The sequence below is a fragment of the Oryctolagus cuniculus genome, chromosome 14 (genome assembly GCF_051225735.1).
Source record: "Oryctolagus cuniculus isolate XC-2025 breed Fujian yellow rabbit chromosome 14, ASM5122573v1, whole genome shotgun sequence".
Classification (NCBI taxonomy): domain Eukaryota; kingdom Metazoa; phylum Chordata; class Mammalia; order Lagomorpha; family Leporidae; genus Oryctolagus; species Oryctolagus cuniculus.
In genome coordinates, this window is record NC_142880.1 from 61,388,522 (window position 1) to 61,411,621 (window position 23,100).

Here is a 23,100-nt window from a genome sequence, read left to right on the forward strand (position 1 = left end):
ATCAGTTAGTATTAGCAAACACTAGTCTTGTTTGTGTGATCCCTTTGACTCTTAGACCTATCAGTGTGATCAATTGTGAACTGAAATTGATCACTTGGACTAGTAAGATGGCATTGGTACATGCCACCTTGATGGGATTGAGTTGGAATCCCCTGGCACATTTCTAACTCTAACATTTGGGATAAGTCCAATTGAGCATTTCCCAAATTGTACATCTCTTCCCTCTCTTATATTTAACAGAGATCACTTTTCAGTTAAATTTCAACACCTAAGAATTGATTACAGAATTCAACCAATAGAATTAACTAGAACAAAAAAATACTAAAAGGGATAAAGTATTAAATTGTACATCACAGGACAAGGGCTGATCAAGTCACTGTTTCTCATAGTGTCCATTTCACTTCAACAGGTTTCCTTTTTTGTGGTTGGTTAGTTGTCACCGATCAGGGAGAACATATGATATTAGTCCCTTTGGGACTGGCTTAATTCACTCAGCATGATGTTTTCCAGATTCCTCCATTTTGTTGCAAATGACCAAGTTTCTTTGTTTTTGATTGCTGTATAGTATTCTATAGAGTACATATCCCATAATTTCTCTATCCAGTCTAGTGTTGATGGCCATTTGGGTGATTCTAGGTCTTATCCATTGTGAATTGAGCTGCAATAAACATTAAGGTGCAGACAGCTTTTTTGTTTGCCAATTTAATATCCTTTGGGTAAATTCCAAGGAGTGGGGTGGCTGGGTTGTATGGTAGGGTTATATTCAGGTTACTGAGGAATCTCCAAACTGACTTCCATAGTGGCTTTGCCAGTTTGCTTTCCCAACAACAGTGGGTTAGTGTCCCTTTTTTCCCACATCCTCTCCAGCATCTGTTGTTAGTAGATTTCTGAATGTGAGCCATTCTAACTGGGGTGAGGAGAAACCTCATTGTGGTTTTGTTTGCATTTCCCTGATTGCTAGTGATCTTGAACATTTTTTCATGTGTCTGTTGGACATTTGGATTTCCTCTTCTGAAAAATGTCTGTAGAAGTCCTTGGCCCATCTCTTAAGTGGGTTGTTTGTTTTGATGTTGTGGAATTTCTTGATCTCTTTGTAGATTCTGGTTATTAACCCTTTATCTGGTGCATAGTTTGCAAATATTTTTTCCCATTCTGTCGGTTGCCTCTTCACTGTCTTGACTGTTTCTTTTGCAGAACAGAAACTTCTCAATTTGATGCAATCCTAAAAGCTAATTTTGGCTTTGACTGCCTATGCCTCTGAGATCTTTTCCAAGAAGTCTTTGCCGGTGCCGATATCTTGCAGTGTTTCTCCAGTGCTCTCTAATAATTTGATGGTGTTGGGTCATAGATTTAGGTCTTTAATCCATGTTGAGTCTGCACGTGCAAATCCAGTTTTCCCAGCACCATTTATTGAATAGACTGTCCTTGCTCCAGGAATTGGTTTTAGATCCTTGATCAAATGTAAGTTGGCTGTAGGTGCTTGGGTTGATTTCTGGTGTTTCTATTCTGTTCCATTGATCTATCCATCTGTTTCTGTACCAGTACCATGCTGTTTTGATTACAACTGCCCTGTAGTATGCCCTGAAACCTGGTATTGTGATGGCTCCGGCTTTGTTTTTGTTGTACAAGATTGCTTTAGCTATTCGAGGTCTCCTGTGTCTACATGTGAATTTCAGCATCATTTTTTCTAGATCTGTGAAGAATGTCTTTGGCATCTTGATTGGTATCACATCGAATTTATAAATTGCTTTTGGGAGAATGGACATTTTGATGATGTTGATTCTTCCAATCTATGAGCATGGAAGATTTTTCCATTTTTTGGTATCCTCTTCTATTTCTTTCTTTAAGATTTTGTAATTCTCATCGTAGAGATCTTTAACGTCCTTGGTTAAGTTTATTCCAAGGTATTTGATTGTTTTTGTAGCTATTGTGAATGGGATTGATCTTAGCAGTTCTTTCTCAGCTGTGGCATTGCTTGTGTATACAAAGGCTGTTGATTTTTGTGCACTGATTTTATATCCTGCTATTTTGCCAAACTCTTCTATGAGTTCCAATAGTCTCTTAGTAGAGTTCTTTGGATCCCCTAAATAAACAATCATATCGTCTGCAAAGAGGGATAGTTTGACTTCTTCTTTCCCAATTTCTATTCCTTTAATTTCTTTTTCTTGCCTGATGGCTCTGGCTAAGACTTCCAGAACTATATTGAATAGCAGTGGTGAGAGTGGGCATCCCTGTCTGGTACCAGATCTCAGTGGAAATGCTTCCAACTTTTCCCCATTCAATAGGATGCTGGCCGTGGGTTTTTCATAAATTGCTTTGATTATATTGAGGAATGTTCCTTTATACCCAATTTGCTTAGAGTTTTCATCATGAAAGGGTGTTTAATTTTATCGAATGCTTTGAACCATCCCTGCATACCAGGGATAAATCCCACCTGGTCTGGGTGGATGATTTTTCTGATGTGTTTTTGTATTCTATTGGCAAGAATTTTATTGAGGATCTTTACATCTATGTTCATCAGGGATATTGGTCTGTAATTTTCTTTCAGTGCTGCATCTTTCTCTGGCTTAGGGATCAAGGTGATGGTGGCTTCATAGAAAGAATTTGGGAGGATTCCATCTTTTTCAATTGTGCTGAATAGTTCCTTTGTACTTTTATTGGGAGATTTTCTGCCTCCACCTTCTTCCATGGTGTTGACCATGTTTCCGTGTTTCTCTGTGTAGTGTATCCTTAAGCATCTTTTGTAAGTCTGGACAAATGGTGACAGATTCTTTCAATATCTGTTTGTTATGGAAGTTCTTTATTTTACCTTCATTCATGAATGATACCATTGCAGGAACAGTATTCTGGGTTGATATTTTTTTTCTCTCTCTAAAGACTTGGATTATATCTTGCCATTATCCCTTAGCCTGTAGGGTTTCTGATGAGAATTCAACTCAACTATGAGTCTAATTGGACATCCTCTGAAAGTGATCTGGTGTTTCTTTCATGCCCATTTTAGATTCTTTATGTTTTATAGTGGAGAGTTTCACAATGTGGAGAGTTCCACAGTGTGTCATAGTGAGGATTTTTTCTGTTAGTGTCTCTTAGGAGCTCTATGTGCTTCCTGTACTTGGACATCCCTTTCTTTCTTCAAATTGGGGAATTATTTCACTAAAAAGGCCTTCTAATCCATTCTCTCTCCATACATTCAGGAACTCCTATTGGTTCATTAGATATTATCCCATAAATCTCTAACACTGTTTTTTGAGTTTTCTAATTTCTTCTGCTTCTTTTTTTTTTTTTTCTGGTCTGACTATAAAATTTCCCAAGATTTGTCTTCTAACTCAGATACTCCTTCTTATGCCTCACTGAGGCTGTTGTTAAGGTTTTCTACTGTATTTTTTATTTGATTTATTGTCGTCTTCATTTCTAATATTTCATTTTGATTTCTCTTTTTTTAAAGTTTATTTATTCATTTGAAAGTCAGAGTTATATATATATAGAGACACACACACACACACACACACATGGGGGGGGGGGTGGTCTTCCATCCACTGGTTCATTCCCCAATTGGCCTCAATGGCTAGAGCTGTGCCCATCCAAAGCCAGGAGCCAGGAGCCTCCTCTGGGTCTCCCACATGGGTGCAAGGGCCCAAGGACTTGGGCCATCTTCTACTGCTTTCCCAGGCCACAGCAGAGAGCTAGACTAGAAGTGGATCAGCTAGGACTGGAACTGGCGTCCAAATAGGATGCCAGCACTGCAGCTGGCAGCCTTACCTGCTACACCACAGTGCTGGTCCCATTGATTTTTCTTTTTTTTTTTTTTTTGAAATTTTTTTCTTCCTTTTTTCTTTTCTTTTCTTTAACTTTTATTTAATAAATATATATTTCCAGAGTACAACTTTTGGATTATAGTGGCTTTTTACCCTCCATAACTTCCCTCCCACCCGCAACCCTCCCATCTCCTGCTCTCTCTCCCATTCCATTCACATCAAGATTCATTTTCAATTCTCTTTATATACAGAAGATCAATTTAGTATATATTAAGTAAAGATTTCAACAGTTTGCACCCACACAGAAACACAAAGTATAAAATACTCTTTGAGTACTAGTTATACTGTTAATTCACATAGTACAACACATTAAGGACAGAGATCCTACATGGGGAGTAAGTGCACAGTGACTCCTGTTGTTGACTTAACAAATTGACACTCTTGTTTATGGCATCAGTAATCACCCTAGGCTCTTGTCATGAGCTGCCAAGGCTATGGAAGCCTTTTGAGTTCGCCAACTCTGATCTTATTTAGACAAGGTCATAGTCAAAGTGGAGGTTCTCTCCTCCCTTCAATTTTATGGGGAAAATTTTCATTCAGGTCGTGAATGGATTTCTTTAATTTGTGGATTTGCTTCTGGTTACTTCTACGTAATCTTATGATCATTTTTTTTAGATTTGATCTCTTCATCTTCTCATTCCAGTACTGAAGTGATGTTGGGGGTGTCGTGTCATCTTCCTTATTCTTATTTCTTGAATTTCTGTGTTTATTTTTAGGCATCTTTTGGAGATACTTTTTGGTGTTTTTTTTTCCCTGTTATGGCTTTTATCTTTGAAGTATTCCTCTGTGACTTAGCGGAATGTCTGCTCTTTCAGTGAATACCCAGAGGCATGTGCTAGGTATGGCCCGGGAGCTCAGTGCTTCAGGGTGAAGGGAATATCCAGGGTGACATCCAAGATCCAAGCTGGCATGGTAAATCTCCTCCTCTTTTTTTTTTTTTTTATCAGAGTGGAGGTTTTGATCAGCTCTGTTGGCATAGTTTCATGCTCACCTTCTCTCCTCCATGGAGACCAATGCCCAGGCACTAGCCCCAGTGGGTACAATATTCATCCATGCTGACGCAAGAATCACACAAAGGATCTATGTAGTCATCAGTGTGAGCACAGATCCTGCAGCCAGGACTCTCACCAGGAAATCAGGGAGCCCTGAGCATATGGAGCCTCCCACAGTGACTGCTCAGAGACCCAGCCATACTCTGTGCCCTCCCACACAGCCACAGTGTTTTCACAGCCCATCCCAGCACACAAGACTCACAACGCTCCAACAGTCACAAGAACCCCGTCCCTTGTCAATTCTCCCAGCCGTACTCAAGCGTTTCTTTTCAGCTTTTTCCTGGGTGCATGGACACAAGCTGGTGCAGCTGTTATGTGTGTATAAAATGGCGCCCGCCCTCTTTGAGCTAGTTACAGGACGCCAGTGCCAGTGGTCAGGGAGAGAAAAATGTGCCCCCTCCTTTTTTTGTCCCTCTAGGTTGGCAGGTACACTGTCCCTCACTGGGCTCCAAGACAGACTCAACACTAGGCCTGTCCCAGAGCTTTGTCACCACTGGCTTGGGCTGCTGCCGTCTGGTCTCACCTCACTCTCCAAAGCTGCTACTGAGGCTCTGGGCTGCTGGGTTCTGAGTTGTGTGTGTCCACACCTTCCATGTGGCTCCACAGTATCCCTCTAGTTGGCATGAAGTTTCCTCTACATTTTCCTCACTGACTCTTCCCTGAGATTGCACTCTCTCCACTCTTTTTTATTTTTTTATTTTTTTACTTTCTTCCCCTAGACTACAGCAGTAAGCTCCCTCCTTATTCTGCCATCTTGGAATCTGATTTATTTTGTTTTTCTTAAATCTTTTTTGTTCCTCTGTGATTGCCTTCTTTTGTGTTTAATAGGTATTTTTTAATACCACTTTATTTTCCTTAGTCTTTCTATTATTGCATCAATGAGTAATTGTTTTAGTGTCTGCCTGGGGATTACAATTAAAATTTTTATTTAAATCAAGCTAATGGAGATTAATATGAGTTTAATCTCAATCATTTCTGAAAGTTTTGCTTCAATATATCTCAATTCTGTCTCCCTTCCTTTGTGTTACAATTCTCATGCAGATTATATCTCAAGCTCACCAAATCTGCTTTATAATTATTATTTATGCAATTGTCTTTTAAATCATATAGAAGAAAACAGCTGTGAACAAAAATGCATTTAAACTCTATGTATTTCTCTGTATAATTACCTCTACTGATGTGCTTTATTTCTTCATCTGACTTGAATTACTTTCTGGTGTCCTTCATTTAGGTCCTAAGAACTCTGTTTAGTATTATTTATAAGGGCAAGCATGCTGACAACAAATAGTGTTTGTTTAGCTTTCAAATTAGATGTAGTCTTGCTGGATATGGAATTCTTTGTTAATAGTGTTTCTCTTTTAGCATTTTGATTATGGTATCCCATTGCCTTCTAGTTTCTCTGGTTTCTGATGAGAAATGAGCTATATATTTTATTGAGATTCCTTTGTATTTCATGACTTGTTTTCCAGTTGCTGATTTTAATTTTTCTCTCTGTCTTTGCTTTTCAATAAGTTGGCTGTACTATGTCTATATAAGAATATATTTGAGGGAGCTGGCCTGTGGCTTAGCAGGTTAAGCTGGCATCTGCAACACCAGCATCCCATATAGGCACTGGTTCAAGTCCCAGCTCCTCCACTGCCAATCCAGCTCCCTGCTAATGTGCCTGGGAGACCAGTGGAAGATGGCACAAGTCCTTGTGCCCTTGCAGCCATGTAGGGGACCCAGAAGAAGCTCCTGACACTAACCAACTTGGAGTTCATTGAGCTTTTTTTCAATACATAGATTCATGTCTTTCACACAATTTGCAAGGTTTTGGCAATTATTTCTTCAAATTTTTCTTCTGCCACTTTCTTTCTCCTTTCCTCTTCTAGAATTTTCATTATGTGTAGGCTGAGATACCTGATACTCTCCCACAGTTCTATAGGGCATTGTTTATTTTTTCAGTAAACTTTTAATTTTAGAAGCCTTATATCTCACAAAAATTGTGAAGATTGTACAATGAGTTCCTTTGTTGTCCACAATGAGTCTTTGCTATTTTTGATAACAATGATAGAGTCTATTTGTTATTAATTAATGAACATATTGATACATTATTATTAAATAAATTCAATACATAATTGAGATTTCAAATAGCGGAAATGCTCTGAAGATAGGACTTTCTGAGGACCTTCAGATCTGTCTCCAATGACTACCAGACTGTTGGTTTTCAGTTACTATTATTGCAAGGCTGATGGTTTTCAAGGTTAATGTTATACATGAATTATCTTCCCAATCCAAAAAAGCCAAAATGTGTAAATCAGTAGTGTTTGTCTTCAGATTCTTCTCCTGAATCATGGTCCTCCTAACAAAAGTAATGTCAGAAAGCATACCTGTGTGTCCATTGAAAAGGTAAAGGACCAGACTGGCAAGATTGCTCCTGCAGTAATTCACATGTACCAAATTGGCTGACTTCTTGGTTATGCCAAGTATACTGGCATCATGCAGTATTTCAGGTATACTAAATTGGTTCCTGTCTGGGAGCCACAGAGGCTTTTTGTGTGAAATGGAAAAAAGGGATCCCAAATGAGTGGACCTAGCTGAGGAGGTACAGGTGTTGGTGAACAGAGACATTTTTGCAAAGAAAATGGGTCATCTTTTTGGATGCAGCAGTCTCATGCCAGAGAAAGGCCTTGCAAAGATGAGCACAGGATGAATTTACACTGTGGCCCTAGATGTGTGCCAGTATAGCATCAAGTGCAGCAGCTTGCTTGTCACCTACTACAAAGGACTAACTTCATTTCCCACTGAAATACTGCATTCCTCAGCATGGAACAAAGACCTGCTTGTGCTGACAACCAAATATCATCCATCTTTTTCCCATAGTATATGATCTTTTAAACTAAACAAGGATTAGTAAATCCATTGGAATGATCTTCACAGTAGTGTGGGAATTTGTTGGAGAAAAATATTCCTTCCTGCCAAAAACCCAAGTTTTAGGCAACTATTTCATGCCAGGTACCCTCATGACATGGAGATCATGTCTAACATTTTTAGTTCAAAAGTAAATGGTGGCCGGCGCCGCGGCTCACTAGGCTAATCCTCCGCTTTGAGGCACCGGCACACCGGGTTCTAGTCCCAGTCAGGGTGCCAGATTCTGTCCCGGTTGCCCCTCTTCCAGGCCAGCTCTCTGCTGTGGCCAGGGAGTGCAGTGGAGGATGGCCCAAGTACTTGGGCCCTGCACCCCATGGGAGAACATGATAAGTACATGGCTCCTGCCATCAGATCAGCACGGTGCGTCGGCCGCAGCGCTCCGGCCGTGGCGGCCATTGGAGGGTGAACCAACGGCAAAAGGAAGACCTTTCTCTCTGTCTCTCTCTCTCACTGTCCACTCTGCTTGTCAAAAAAAAAAAAAAAAAAAAAGTAAATGGTAAACTATGTTCTGCTAATAACTTGAAGTTACTTATCTTGGAAGTGACTTAATCCTAAGAAAAGCTCATCTAAGTCTGAAAGAACTAACCTGTTTTGGAATACCTTTAGTCCTCCCAAAAGGATGAAAAATGAGCAGATTAATAAAAAGGAGAAGGTAAACAAACAAAAAAAACCCTTGGAGGACAGCTTCTGTTTGCCTGGCATGCTGATGTGTTATCTCACCAGGTGGCAAGGAGGAGAGGCGCTCCGTAGTCCCCTGGCAAATAAGGACTTCAAGTAGGGATGGAGATTTCCCAGAATGCATTCCTTAGTCCCTTAGAGGTTTTCATTTACATCAGACCCTCTTCAGAGAAAAGATGTCCCAGTGGTTTTGTCCCTCTGCTCACAAACAATGCTGATTATCCTGTTAATGTTAATTGTGCAGGTGCTTTCCCAAGAGCGGTTTACCACCACTTTATGCACGTATTATATTGCACAAATTTTGATTGATGTGAAATTTGGAATTTGTGCATCCAAACTTCCAGAAAAAAAAAACTAATGTTATTAATGTTATACATGAATTATCTTTCCAGTCCATAAAAGCCCTTTTAAGGCCTAGTAGGTCACTGAACTATAACCTTAATAGGCATTCACTGACTTCTGGGGACCTCATCACACAAGCCAGAGGAGGAGAGGTATTCTTTCCTGTTTGGGGGTACAAGGTTAAATTTTGACAATGTGGAAATCAGCCATGTTTGCCTTCAGATTCTGCTCCTGAATCGTGGTCCTCCTAACCTCTCTAGCCCAAGGTTATGGCCCAGACAAAAGTTCTGATGGGGGCCCTCAGCCCATATCTTTCCAAAGGCTCACGTGATTCCTAGGATGGGAAAGAACATAAGGACGTCAGTGATGAAAGGTCAGAAGGAGGTGCCTGACCAAGGGATGGAAGCTGGTGCCAACATCTGACCATCATTTCGGTCATAACTCTGAAGCATGGTTGGCTTCTCCCTTAGTCATTCTAGGCTAAGGTTTGTTATCTTAAACTCTAAGAGTATTTGTGGAGAAATGAGTTTCAAGATGAAACATAAGAAAACTTAAACCAGTGTTCACTCTGTTGAGAATGTTCCCCTGAAGCATGCGTGATCCCTTTTTGTCTCCTCCAAGGCCTGTTTCTCCTTTATTAATTTAAAATATTTATTTGAAGTTTGGTTAATGTAATGTGATGTTTTAAGTACACATTGCTGTATTTAGAACATATTACTAATTATTTCTGTTAGAAGAATAATAGAAAATTTCGGGACAGTAAGTTTCACCACATTAGTGGAAAATAAATTCAATTTACTATTTCCAGTGTGGCACATTTTTTTATTGACATTAGTCTTCTCATCACTCTGGCTCCTCATTCGTATTTAGAAATCACTCGTGTTTCTCAAATCCTACCTGATTTTAAGAACATGAGCAGTTTAGGGCTAGATTATAGGGGTTCAAAAGCACTGTGAAATGTTCAACACAGAGCAGTGTTTAGCCTACTGGTTAAGACACCTTTCTCCCACATTGGAGTGTTCTGCCTCCATCTTCTTCCCTCCAGTGCAGACCCTGGGAAGCAGTGGTGATGGCTCAAGTAACTGGCTTCCTGCCACCCAAGTGGTGGATGTGGATTGAATTCCCAGCTTCCCGCTTCACCCCTGCCCCGCACTGGAAATTGTGGAATTTGGAAAGTAATCCAGTAGATGGGAGCTCGCATACACTCTCTCTCTTTCTCCCTCTCAAAATTAATACAATTAAAACATGTTAAACACTTTTTGTGTAAAAGTATACATACATGTTTTCTGTGGCAAAGATTTGATAGTTTTCATATTTTCAAAGATATCTGGCCGGCGCCATGGCTCACTAGGCTAATCCTCCACCTGCGGCGCCGGCACCCCAGTTCTAGTCCCAGTTGGGGCTCTGAATTCTGTCCCGGTTGCTCCTCTTCCAGTCCAGCTCTCTGCTGTGGCCCGGGAGTGCAGTGGAGGATGGCCCAAGTCTTTGGGCCCTGCACCCACATGGGAGACCAGGAGGAGGCACCTGGCTCCTGGCTTCGGATCAACACAGCGCACCTGCCGTAGCAGCCATTTGGGGAGTGAACCAATGGAAAAAGGAAGACCTTTCTCTCTGTCTCTCGCTCTCTCACACTGTCTACTCTGCCTGTCCAAAAAAAATAAATAAATAAAAATAAAAAAAGAAAAAGATACCTGTCATTGGAATAAGAGGATTTAGAACCGCTACTTGAGAGCAGCTTCTTGGGAAACAGCATCCGTAGAGCATAATCACAATGTAAAAATTGTAGGTGTTAGTTGATCTCTTTGAGCCTCTAAAAACTTAACTGATGTTATTGAAGGTCATTCTATCTCCCCCAAATAATTTTATAGTCCAAAATTAAATAATTGAAAAGATATCCTTCTAATACTAAGAATTCTATAGATACTCCAATATCTGACAGTTCTCTGTTCTGAGGTGTCATTTTCGAGGGTATTGGATAAAACTTGGACTTATATTAGAGTATATTCAGTGTATTTTTTCATTAAACAATATCACTCTATGCTACAAGTTAAAAGGAGATAATAGACCAATTTGTATCTAGCCTGATCATAAAGCAACAGAAGAGTTGAAAATGCATTAAGTAATTTTTGCTTTCCATCTGTGACTAGACTGATAGTCTCATTAACAGTCATGGATCATTTCAGCCTCTATTACACCATTTACCTCAATTTATTACTTCTTGTTTCTGCATTTGTTTTTCTCAGTGACTATGATCTCCTGAAGGGAAGGAGCCACATTATTAATCTTTATAACACATTATTAAGTTTGTATAAACTTGTATCAATTAAACAAATAAATAAATCATGGTACATAGTTTAAAATAGATGTTGATTGAAAGATTAAATTAATAAATCATGAATTAATGGATTTCCTCAAAAAGGCAAGCCTAATTTGGTACTAGATCATTCAAAAATAAATATAACCTCTAATTAGAAAGTCTATATTGATTATAAGCTAATAATAGAAACTGTATACTGAAGCTTACATACTTAATATGATTTCTAGCTAATGTTATTTGTTTGATTATTACTGACAATGATGGGGTTATTGTTAAAATTGCCAGTGAAATGTTTAGGACTGTTTTCAGACTCTTTCAGTAATATTATTTAAAAGAATAGCTATTTAAGCTGTAATTTGGGAGCAGGCATTTGGCATAGCAATTAAGACACTATTTGGGATGCTTGCATCCCATATCAGGAATGTCCAGTTTCAGGTCCCAGTTCTACTTCCAATTCCAGCTTCCTGCTAATGCACATACCAGAGGCAACAGAAGATGACTCAAGTAATTGAGTCCCTGCCACCCATGTAGCAAACTTGGAGATCCCCTTTCCTGGCTTCCCAACTGTTGCTGGCATTTGGGGAGTGTACTAGCAGGTAGAAGATCTCTCTCTCTCTCTCTCTCTCTCTCTCTCTCTCTCTCTCTCTCTCTTTCTCTCTCTCTCTCTCCCTTCCCTCTCCCTTCCTCCTTCCCTCCCTGTCTCTACCTTTCAAATAAAATACAAATAAATAAAATTTTAGTTGTAATTTTTGCATCATTTGTAAAATATTTTTAAAACCATAGATAAGTTTTTTCCATTTAGAAAAAGGCATTTGATTATCTATTTTTGTATGACTTCCTACAGAAATTCTGTTGTCACTTTAGAACAGAAAAGAGTATAAAATTACCAGTCTTAGTCTAACCAATCAAAAGAGATAAATGGAGTTCAAGTAGATACAGACAGTAACAATCCTATTGAATGGTTTTAGAAGAAATGATACATTAAATACATGTAGGATCATTCATAATATTATATCATGGCAATACGTCTGATATTTGTTTTTTTAATTCATTGCCAATGTCTAATTATGAAAACTATTTCAATGTACAGGACTTCAACTGCCAAACTTAATAATTTTTCTCGCTTGGAGCCAACACTGCACCTTCTGGGTGTGCAGTTTGATCAGAATGTGGCCCAAAGCATCATCACAGAACAGCCTGGAGCGGCCACAAAACTTTTATATCAATTGTACATTGCTCTTCAGAGAAAAAAGAAAAGTGGCCTCACTGGACTAGAAATGCAAACCATGCAGCCCCTGACAAATTTAAGACTTCAGAACATGAGAAGTGAGGCTTTTCGAGAGGTAGGTACATAAAGAAACGTGGTAAGCATGTCACAACATAAAACTTGGTAACAAAGAAATGACAGTGATGTTGCATTCCCATCAGATATATATGCCCCTTACATATGTCACTGGCCTTATTTGATTTATATTTTACATTAATATTTTGAATTCATTTTTGCTATTTCCCTCCATACTATCCACATTTCCAACAATTCAACTCTGTTCCCAAGCCTCAGTCATTTTTATGCCTGCTCACCCCCCTGGTTTCTGCTCAGATCTCCTTGGGTACTGCCGTGGCTTGCTGATGTGGCCCTAGATCCTTGGGCATTCTTCAAGAGAACAATCAACTGCTAGATGACTCTTCCCTAAATTCCACTCTCATTGGGTTCTTCTTTGGTTCAGAAACCTAGTGTGTGTGTGTATAAATTATAATATATATATGTGTATATATTAAGCTGACATTCAAAAGGCCTTCACTAAGTGGTATCATCCTGCCTATATTTCTTTATAGCCCTCAACATAAAGGCTTTCTTTCTTCTATGTTGATTGACAGTGTCCTTGAATATGACTTGTATAATCTTGCTGCCTCCTCCCTCCTACCAAAACTAATCCTTCTCACTTCTTTCCCCAACTTCATTTCTCTACCTACTCTTGTGCAGCCTTCCCAGTACAAACAAGTTTTCCTTTGGAACTCTGAGGGTACAGATATTTCTCACTCTCTGAGTGTTAACTTTTTGACACTGACATTGTTGTTGGCTAACTGTTCAGTATTTATTTGTCATATGACCTTACAGAGATTTTAGTACCTCATATTCAAGGAATATGAATATTATAATGCTATAAGCATTGCAAATACTCACAAGTGTGGTTTGATTAATGGATATAGCTTTTTAGTTGGCAATTCTAATTCCTATGCTGTTTACTTATGATAAGAGAAGTGTGATATATTTTCTGTGGCTCTGGGATAAAGGTGAGTGCTGCACTGATGCAAAGTTGAATGGAGACAATTAAATAATTTGATTTATGGATTAACAGTGACACAGTAGAGATCAAGGCCAGCTCCATGTTCAGATTTCTCCTTTTTTTTTCATAGAACATACTTATTTTTTTTTATTTTGAAATCCCCTGTCACTTCTATACAAGAACCTTCATTGCAATATGCTTTCCAAAAAGGCAGCAGTGAGTTTTCAGGACATTTTACATGTTTCCCCTCAGCCAAAATATAAATCAGTGTAAATTATGTTGTTCTGTTGTTTTGAATGACCTCATGAGCCGATAGCAGATTAGATTCAGCATCCATAGAGAGCTATAAAAGATTAGGCTTGAAGTCGCATAAGTTAGTATGGCCTCCTCCCTGATTCACATGCAAGCTGGTTCACTCTGAGCCAGTAACTGAAAAATTTGCAGCTCCAGCTCTTCTTACTGTGAAAGCAAGGATGATTATCTCCAGCTGCCTCAGAGCTGGGCTTCTGTGTAGCTTCAGGAAGATCATATACAATGAACTATAAAGCAGCCAAGACAAATGCTGTAGAAGAGCTGCATAGATGAGAACAAGAACTTGTTGGGTTTAATGTTGGTTAGTGGTGACCTTCCAGACTCAATCAGACATCCCCTGAACAAGCATTTATTGGGCATATACCTTTTGTGAGTCACTTGCATGATGAACAACACAGAGAAGGCTCCAGGCCTCGTAGAGTTTTTGTTTTACAGAGAGAAAAATGTTTCAGTTATCTCATAGACTGCAGTGACCACGGAGGACACTGAGATGAGAAAGAAGGGGGTTATGCTTTCAAGAAATGTAGAAGTAAATTAAAAGTAGAAATAAGTAGCTGAAGCAAGAGAAGCTCAAGGGAGGTGCGAGGTTATTTGTTTTATGGGCACAGGGCGTGGGACAACTTGCCATTTGAGAAAAAGAATCAGTGACAGTAAATAGAAATGTATTCAGGACTAAATGAAAGAGATTCTTTTGGGACAAAAAGAGGGCGATGCAAACAAGGGTTTATATGGAAGAGGAAGTATCTTAGGAAAGCAATAGAGATGTCTTTTTCTTTGATACCAGATGGGGTGAGGTACAGGCATCTCCACATAGTGTGTTAATAATGGTTAAAATGTATTGAATGAACCAAGTGATGTGCCAAGCCCTGCTCCGTGTGCTTTATGTATGTTATCTCACTTGATTGTCAAAACAGCCCAATGAAATAAATCCTTTCATTATTTCAATTTTACAAGTGATGAGGCAAAGGGATTTGTTAACTGCTTCAAGTTCACCGAGCTAAGTAGGTGGTAGAGGTGACAGTCAAGCCTAGGAAGTTTTCACTTTTCATTAGTGAGTGGCTTAAGAACTGGGAAGCTTTAGCTTCTTTATAGTAACTTTTATATGCTTGAATTAGTTTTATGAAATTATTTTTATGAAAATGTGTTTCTAAGGATACAGTATCATTCATTGAAAATTAAACTCTGGAGAAAATAAGAACTACTAAAGTATATATAAGGCTATTTTATAAGGAGGAATTCAAATAATAATTTTTAAAAATTCCTCACATTGATTAAAGATATAAGCAGTTGATATGGGGCTTGAATTCATTTTAACTCTCAACAATAGTAATTCATAAAAATTTTATTTTGAAGATAAATTTTTGTGTGCTTATAGTGACTATATATTCTTTAATAACAAAATCTTCTGAAATGCTTTCTTCATTCAGAGACTTAAAATCCTGATACCACGTCAAACTGATTTCAATCTGATGCGGGTTACATACAGGTTCCAAGAAAAATATAGACGCATGAGAGAAGATGTTGACCGTGTGCATTCTGAGAAACTTGAAAGAATGCAAAAACTCAGCGAAGAGCAAAGATGTTTTAATATCGAAAAGGTTTTATAGAATAATATTCCTGAAATTCATTAGTGCATATGATACTGTCTGTGATTCATGCTTGTTGTACACATTGCATAAGTAAGAACGTAGCACAGTTACGTTTTCCTGGTGCACGCCTGGCCCTGCCCTTTGCTCACACTGTCTCTTCATCCCCACGCTTGCTGAGGGTCAATTCTAATTGTGATTAAGAACAAAACTTCTCTTTTCCTCTGGGGTGTCACCGTAAGTTAGTCTCTTTCACTGGTGGAAATTAATGATGGAACTGCTCTAGTGATGTGGGTTTGCTCCTTGCTACCCCACAGGTCAAAGATTCTGACCATTGTCACCACTGAAGGAGACAAGATGGACTTTTTTTCCTCCCCCTCTTTGTTCACCTTGGCAAGCCCTTGGTCTTTCTGCCTACCCGGGCCTCATTTCTGCTATGTGGGGTAATCTACTTGCTTCTCTCTCCAGCCACCTCACAAATCTCTCAACTTCTTTCTGGCCTTTGCTTCTTGGTTTACCTAACCCTCTGCTGCTTCTCAAATTTCTTTGAAAACCTTTAATGATCTCTTATGCTTTTAAGTACACGAGAGAATAATGGCATATGGACTCATTAAAGGTTTTAAGGGAATTTCAGATGACTAGGCATATGGAATGTGTAAACCATAGGCAAAAGAACTAAAGTTCTTCCCATTGTGATGAAAAATCATTTATTAAAGTAATATATTTAGAGTTATAAGAAATTAACTAATACTGAATACAGGCAGCTGTTGGTAGGGAAGGAGGGAAAGATGAGAGACAGAAGATCTTATTTATTATCTTGTTACTTGCAAGAGTGGATACAGTATTGTACCCCCACTCTGGTGTTGCACGGGAAATAGACAAAGCACTCTGGAAGCAGTGTCTAAATCTAGACCAAGTGCTGGGACTCATCCTGTCCAAATGTGAAATGCCAAGTGTAGCGCAGAAAGGCTCCAAAGAAAGTAGGGGAAAGGAAATATATCACAGGTCTACATTCTGAAATTATGTTTAAAATGAGCACAGGAAGCAAATAGGGCAAAAGGGAGAGCCTCTGTCTTCCCAGTTTTCTTTAAAGATAATCATATTCTAATTAAATAAAAATGTGCAAGTTTAAATATGTAATAAAGAAAAAATTTTATCTTCAATTTCTAGCTTTCTAATGGTAAATTAAAGTTTCTTATCCTTGAATGTAGGAATTTATGACTTCATCAGTTCTAATATAATGCGTTAGTTGTAAGTCATGATTAGTTTCATATACTACCCTTTAAATTATTTGGTTTACAGTAATAGTTTACAGGCATTTTTTTCTTTCAGTTTTGTCTTTCTTCCAATAATAATGCCATAATCTGATAATGATATCATATAATTTAGTGTCAACACAGTCTTTGAGGTAGCTTGTCAACCCATTGTCTAACCATGTGATTATTTTGGGAGAAGCATGCCACTTCTCTTGGGATTCCCAGGAACATTCCTAGTGACTATCTCCTAGATTGAATTTTTTCTGCAGACCATTTTCAGACAGAATTTCTGTCTCCACAATTGGACAACTCATGAAGGTGGAAAAAGTAGAGAATTATACTCTTCTTTGTATTTGGAACACCTTCTTTATCCTGTAGAATTGTTACATGGAATGAAAATACACTGTCCTAAAATCATACCATTTCAAAGTAAGTCATATTGCTCCCCGCTCCCCAGCATGACACAATGGTGACACCTTGTCTATTGGTAAATTACTGAGTTCTGAAAATGTCAGTGCATGGAGTGAATTAAGTGTATCTGTGGGTATATGACATTGCTTATTATTCTGACAAACCAAAGAACTAAACTAGTGTATATGTAATACTCAGCAACGCTTAAGCAGAAGACGACAAAATGAAATAATGGCCCAAATCCAAGCAGCTATCATACAGATTCCTAAACCAGCATCAAATCACACTTTGAAAGCACTAGAGGCCCAGAAAATGATGAAAAAGAAAAAAGGTGCAGAGGTAAGTGATTCACATTGCGTTAAAGGTATTTTAACTAAAGAATGATCTTTCTCTAAAGCACACGAGTGTGGACAGACCTTCCAAAACTTCTCACTTTCTTTTTGAATTATCCCTGGCCTTATACCTTTTCATTCAAAATTCCACTCTAGGCATATCCAACCTGTTTTATAATCTTATTTGCTTGGAAACAGAGTAGAAAGTTCCTATTAAGTAACGGTATCAGGCTATACTCAAGTGGTGAGAAGGATTCTGTGGTTGTTAATAAACTCATCAGAATGGGTACTGTTGTAATGTCACAAAATGCCATGGGTACAGCAGGGGCCAGTCAAGCTACACATACCATTTATATGCTGTTTCTACTAAGTTTTGGCTCAATTTCTCATTACTATGTGATGCTATTTTACTATGAATCCTGCAATCTTGTGACTTGTTACTGTCAGTATACTTAACATATCTATGCTAGTTTTATTTTACTACACTACATCAACTGTCAATCATTCTAATAAATAAAATCTGATTATGTTTCCTAGGGGTCTGATACTACATTTTGATATAAACTTCTATAATCTACATTGTTTAGTGTACAGGGATCGATGATATTCTCTTGTGCTACCATTTATTGACCATCAACTATATATCAGGCTATGGGTTGGGCACTTTACATTCTCTTTAATTTGGAAATAACTCTCTAAGCAGGGCATCACTTTCCCTATTTTATAAACAAGGAAACTGAGACCCAGGAGACTGACATGTTTTACTCAAGTTCACAGTGCCAGTAAAGATTGATAGATCTTTCTGATTCCTAGATTCATTGCATTTGACATCAATCCACATTAATATCCTGTCCTTAGATTCTAAAAAACAACCCAGCTACTGAGGCTTTTTGTTGACCCCACTTTAGTTTGCAACTACCGTATATCTAGAGTTGATAGAAGTGTATTTTAAAAAATTTTTAGAATTTATTTGAAAGGGAAAGGGTGGGGGAAGGAGGGAATGAAAGAAAGAAGGGAAGGGAAGGGAGGCTGGTGCCGTGGCTCACTAGGCTAATCCTCTGCCTTGCGGCGCTGGCATACCGGGTTCTAGTCCCGGTTGGGGTGCCGGACTCTGTCCCGGTTGCCCCTCTTCCAGGCCAGCTCTCTGCTGTGGCCAGGGAGTGCAGTCTCACTGTCCACTCTGCCTGTCAAAAAAAAATAATAAAAAAAAATTTTTTTTAAAAAGGAAGGGAAGGGGGAAGGCGGGAGGGAGGGAGGGAGGGAGGAAGGAAGGAAGGAAGGAAGGAAGGAAGGAAGGAAGGAAGGAAATGTTCCATCCTCTGGTTCATTCCCCAAATGCCCACAAGTGCAGTAGGCCAGGCTGAGGCTAGGATCCTGGAACTCATTCTAGGTCTCCCACATGGATAGCAGGGACCCAGCTAATGGAACTGTTACCTGTCTCCCAGAATGAACATTATTATTAAACTGGAATAAGGAGCAGAGCCGTGACTTTAACCCAGGTGCTCCGATATGGGATGGAGGAATCCCAAACATGGTCTTAACCACTTCACCAAAAGCCCACCTGATTGAGAATTACTAATAAGGCTAGTAATGCAAAAGAATGGACTAAAGTTAACATTCAGAGAACAAATTAATAGTAGAAATAAGGATACACTTGGGAGAGCAGTTTTTAAATAAATATATCTCATAAATGCATGCTCCAACTCTTTGATAATCTTCAGTCTTATTAAATGCCCCCAGATACAATGTCAATTAGAATCATGATCTGAGCAATTCAGGTATCAAAGAAACAAATTAGAATTATAAAAATGTTCTATAATGAAGCTTTTCCTTTTTTGGCTCCTCATTATCTTGAGTTAGTAGTAAATGTCACCTTATGAATTTGAATTAAGATGGTAAAGGAAGATTTCCAGTAATTTGTGAAGACAGAGGACTAATGAGGACTTTTTTATAATTTTTTAATTTATATAAGTTGAACAAATTTCATGTGTTTCATATGTACAGATTTAGGAATATGATGACACTTCCCATGCTACCCTCCCTCCAGCCTGGACTCTCACCCTCCCTTCTCTTTGCTTTCTTATTCTTTCTTTTAATTTTTGCCTTTTTCCTTAAAGGATGTGGCCAATGAGATTAAGAAGTTTGAAGCTTTAATAAAAAAGGATCTTCAGGCAAAAGAAAGGTGGGATGTGAACTACTTTAATCGTCATACATTTTGAATATTAGAAGTATCTTCTCTGGAATAGCTATTCCAAGAATCTTTTCACTTTAGAGAATTTCTTTAAGAGAGTATCTTAGGGAAAGCAAATGGGCTAAAATTCAGGCTGATTGTTAATCACTTTTATAAACATCAAAGTGGAAAGTGGCTAATATAAAATGCAAAGTTGATTTATTTTGCTGCTTACACACATTTTTAAAGATTAGCTAAAAAATTGTTTCCATTTACCACTAATTTAGTTTTGACACAGTAAAGCTTTGTGGTTTCTGTTATGTTGTATCCTCAGTGTTTAGCGTGGAGATCAGTACTAAACCATTGTTGAATGAATGTGTTGGCTGAATGTCACTGAGATAGTTTGTTACATTTACTGAAAAAAAAGTGCCTGGTGAATGGGCTTCTTTTGCTGAAAGATAAAGATCCCTTACCTCTTATTTTCCATTGGAGGTCATTTGTTCACAGAAAATAATCCATTAGAGACTATATGTAAGAGTGACTTGTATCTTTTTGCATCTTAAAATGGAAATTGTCCAAATTCTACTCATTTGTATCTTATAGAATATGAAATAAATCTGTCAAATAAGAAAATAAAAACAAACTACATGCTCCTGTCACATACTAGTATTTCTGAAGGAAGGAAGGAAGGAAGGAAGAAAGGAAGGAAGGAAGGAAGGAGGAGGGAGAGTGAGAAAGAGAAAGAGAGAGAGAGAAATGAGGAATAAGAAAAAACTAGAAGAAAGGAAAGCTGAGGTAGTAAGATGTTGAAAGGATTTCAAGCACAATGGATGCTACATGCATTATCTTTCCTCCTGCCCTCTGCAGAAACTCCTGGTGCCCTGTTCTGATCTTTGCTCTCGCTTACTAACATTGTCCCTGACTCCTAAAATGAATATAATCCAAGACTACTCATCCATACAACCGTACAACCAGTACTGGAACCTTACTATATGTACCCTGAGCTTGGTCCATGAAGCTGCTTCATTTCTTCCAGCTTTTCCACTCATGAGCCACATGCATGGTGGTGATAAATAGCTGATTCCACCAGAAAGACCATCATAAAATGCCAAAATACTTTTTTTACTTGTTGGTGAATCATATTCTCTGTAGATAATATCCTGGGACTCCTCAGTGTCCACAGAATTTAGCAACCAGAGGTAACATCAGACACAGTAGGTATCTGCCAAGCCCTGCATCAGCATTCATTTGGTTTAAGTAGTGTCCTTGCCCTGTCAGTTACTAAATATTGTCCAGAACACTCTGTTACAGCTGCAAACATGGTGCCTGCTTCCTGTCTCCTCTGACCCTGGAGTCTATCAGTTAGCTTTAGAAACTCCGGAACAAGAGTGGGTTGAACTAATAAAAGGTTACTTTTCTCTCATGGCCTAGAACTTGGGAACTAAGCGGCATGCAGGGTGTGCTGCAGCTTGTCAAGATCTGAGGCTTCTCCTTGCTCCATTTGTGCTCCACTGGCCTGTTGTGTGGTTTTCATCATCAAAGTCACACTCACGGTTCAGGATGACTGCTGGGATGCTGGGCGTGAGACCCAGCAAACATCACACATCCTATCCGAAACAAAGCCTTCCCAGTAGTCCCTAGTGACATTCCTGCTCATATCTTATTGGCCAGAATTTAATCAAAGGGCCACGCCCAAGAGAAAGAGAGGCTGGGAAATGTAGTCTTGAGCTAGTTACATTGTTTTCCTGAATAAGATCTGGCTTTGGTTTGAGGAAAAGGAGAGAGGAATCTGTCTATCACAGGAGCCTTCTTCCCAGACGCCTCTACTTGGTTGTACCAGAGATTTGCACCTGGGAGACCCTGAGATGTGACATTTCACTGTTCAGTGCAGCAGGGCAGGAGCTGGGCAGCTGGAGCTCCTGGCCAGTTCCTGGCAGGGAGCAGCCTCGTCTGAGAGTCAATACCTCCTACTATGCTGAAGGAAGATCACTTTCTCTGATGTCAGAAGAAGACAGCTGTTAAGAAACACTGATCTAGAGCTAATGTTTAACGAACACAAAGGCTATAGTATCACGTGGGCTTTCGTAAGCCCCTGTATTGATCGTGACTTCCTTAGTTCACCCTGGATTCTCATTCTTAACTCAGAAACAGGAATGTTCTGGGCTCATTCAGAAACTTCACACTAGCTGGGTGCCAGAAAGAGGGTTTTCTGCTGCCGCTTCATTCACAACCTGCTCCTGAACAATTCCTGGGGCCAGGCTGTCGCCTTGAAGTCCATCTGTTTTCTTTTGTGGAAGAAGCACATGATGTCTCAGTGCTAGCAATGCAAGAGTTCCAATGGCTACTTTTTTATGAGATTTCTCTGGAATTTCGTGTTTTAGACAAATGATAAGTACATACACATGTCAAGTGTATGTGTATTGTGATAACTTTTGAATGTATCAGAAGTGATAACTTTTGAATGAATGTATAATTCTGCACTAAGCCACCATTTCTCTTGCTAAAATGAATGTGTTTCCCTTCTGTTGGGAAGACCACAAACTTTCTGATCCTTTAAGTCTTGGACATGAAATAGGAAGAGCGCTCAGAAGACTCACTTGGATTTCTAAGGTTCAGCAAGAGACCCAGTCAGACATGTGCTTGTGAGCGTGGCGTGGTGAGCAGGTCCGCTTTCAACTACTGAGTTGCCAAGAAGTGCTGAGCCACTGCTGTAAGCAGTCAGAGTGCTCACAGAGTAACTTGCAGTTTCATGGTGAGAGGAGAGTCGTAGTGGATAGAATTATCCCCTAGAATTACTCACTGAAGTGGAAAATTGTTGTTCTCAGTGCCTCCAAGACTTCTGTAGACACAACAGGTCCGATGACTACCGACTTGTTGAACACTTACTCGGATGATGACTACATTAAAAAAATCCAGAAGCGCCTAGAAGAAGATGCATTTGCACGAGAACAAAGAGAGAAAAGGCGGCGGAGACTGCTAATGGACCAGTTAATAGCGCACGAAGCGCAAGAGGTAAGATGTTTAGACGGTGGCTAAGTAACAGTGCTGGAAACTTTACCGAATCTACTCTTCTGTGTACACAAATACGTATCTTCTAAATATATTGTCTGCTCCTCTGAATCAGGTGTCGCTGTCACATGCTCAGTGATACTAGCAAATATACCCAGGGGAATATACACATATGCACTACAGAAACCAAAATCTGGTGATGGTGGCACAGCATTGTGAATGTACTCAATACTGCTGAATTATATATGTGAACTGTTGACATGGTATATGTTGTTATGTATATTTTACCATAATAAAACAGGGCATGATGAATCTTAAAATCTATGTTAACCATGTATGCCTGTCTTACAGGCAAGAAGGAATTTTTTAATGAAAACAGCAAAGAAAAGTTGTTCATCCTCTCTATTTGTTAGTTTACTCCAGTGGTTCTCTAAAGGTGTTTCCTGGACCAGCAGTATCAGCATGACCTGGGACATTTTAGGGATACCAGTTATTGCCACCCCCACCCACAGTGAATCTGAAACTCAGCGAAAGTTACCCCTAATTGTGATAAGGAGTTTGGACTGGGCTCAGCTGGGCTTCTCATGCATCTTTAGCAAGTGGGTGACTTCACTAGCTCTGA

At 39.1% G+C, this 23,100-nt stretch overlaps 1 protein-coding gene across 9 annotated transcripts in view; it reads left to right on the forward strand.

Moving 5' to 3' along the window:
• Nucleotides 1-23,100, forward strand: part of SPEF2 (sperm flagellar and cilia associated 2) — a 211,154-nt gene that overhangs the window by 23,866 nt on the left and 164,188 nt on the right. For 7 of the 9 annotated variants that reach the window (XM_089312714.1, XM_089312715.1, XM_017344676.4 and 4 more), the window contains 4 exons: nucleotides 12,205-12,457; nucleotides 17,166-17,306; nucleotides 19,417-19,481; nucleotides 22,295-22,481. In XM_089312714.1, coding sequence (XP_089168840.1) covers nucleotides 12,392-12,457; nucleotides 17,166-17,306; nucleotides 19,417-19,481; nucleotides 22,295-22,481 — 459 coding nt within the window. In that variant the 5' untranslated portion in view covers nucleotides 12,205-12,391. The remainder of the gene's footprint in view (nucleotides 1-12,204; nucleotides 12,458-17,165; nucleotides 17,307-19,416; nucleotides 19,482-22,294; nucleotides 22,482-23,100) is intronic. The other 2 variants (XM_051853820.3, XM_089312716.1) reach the window with 2 other exon arrangements.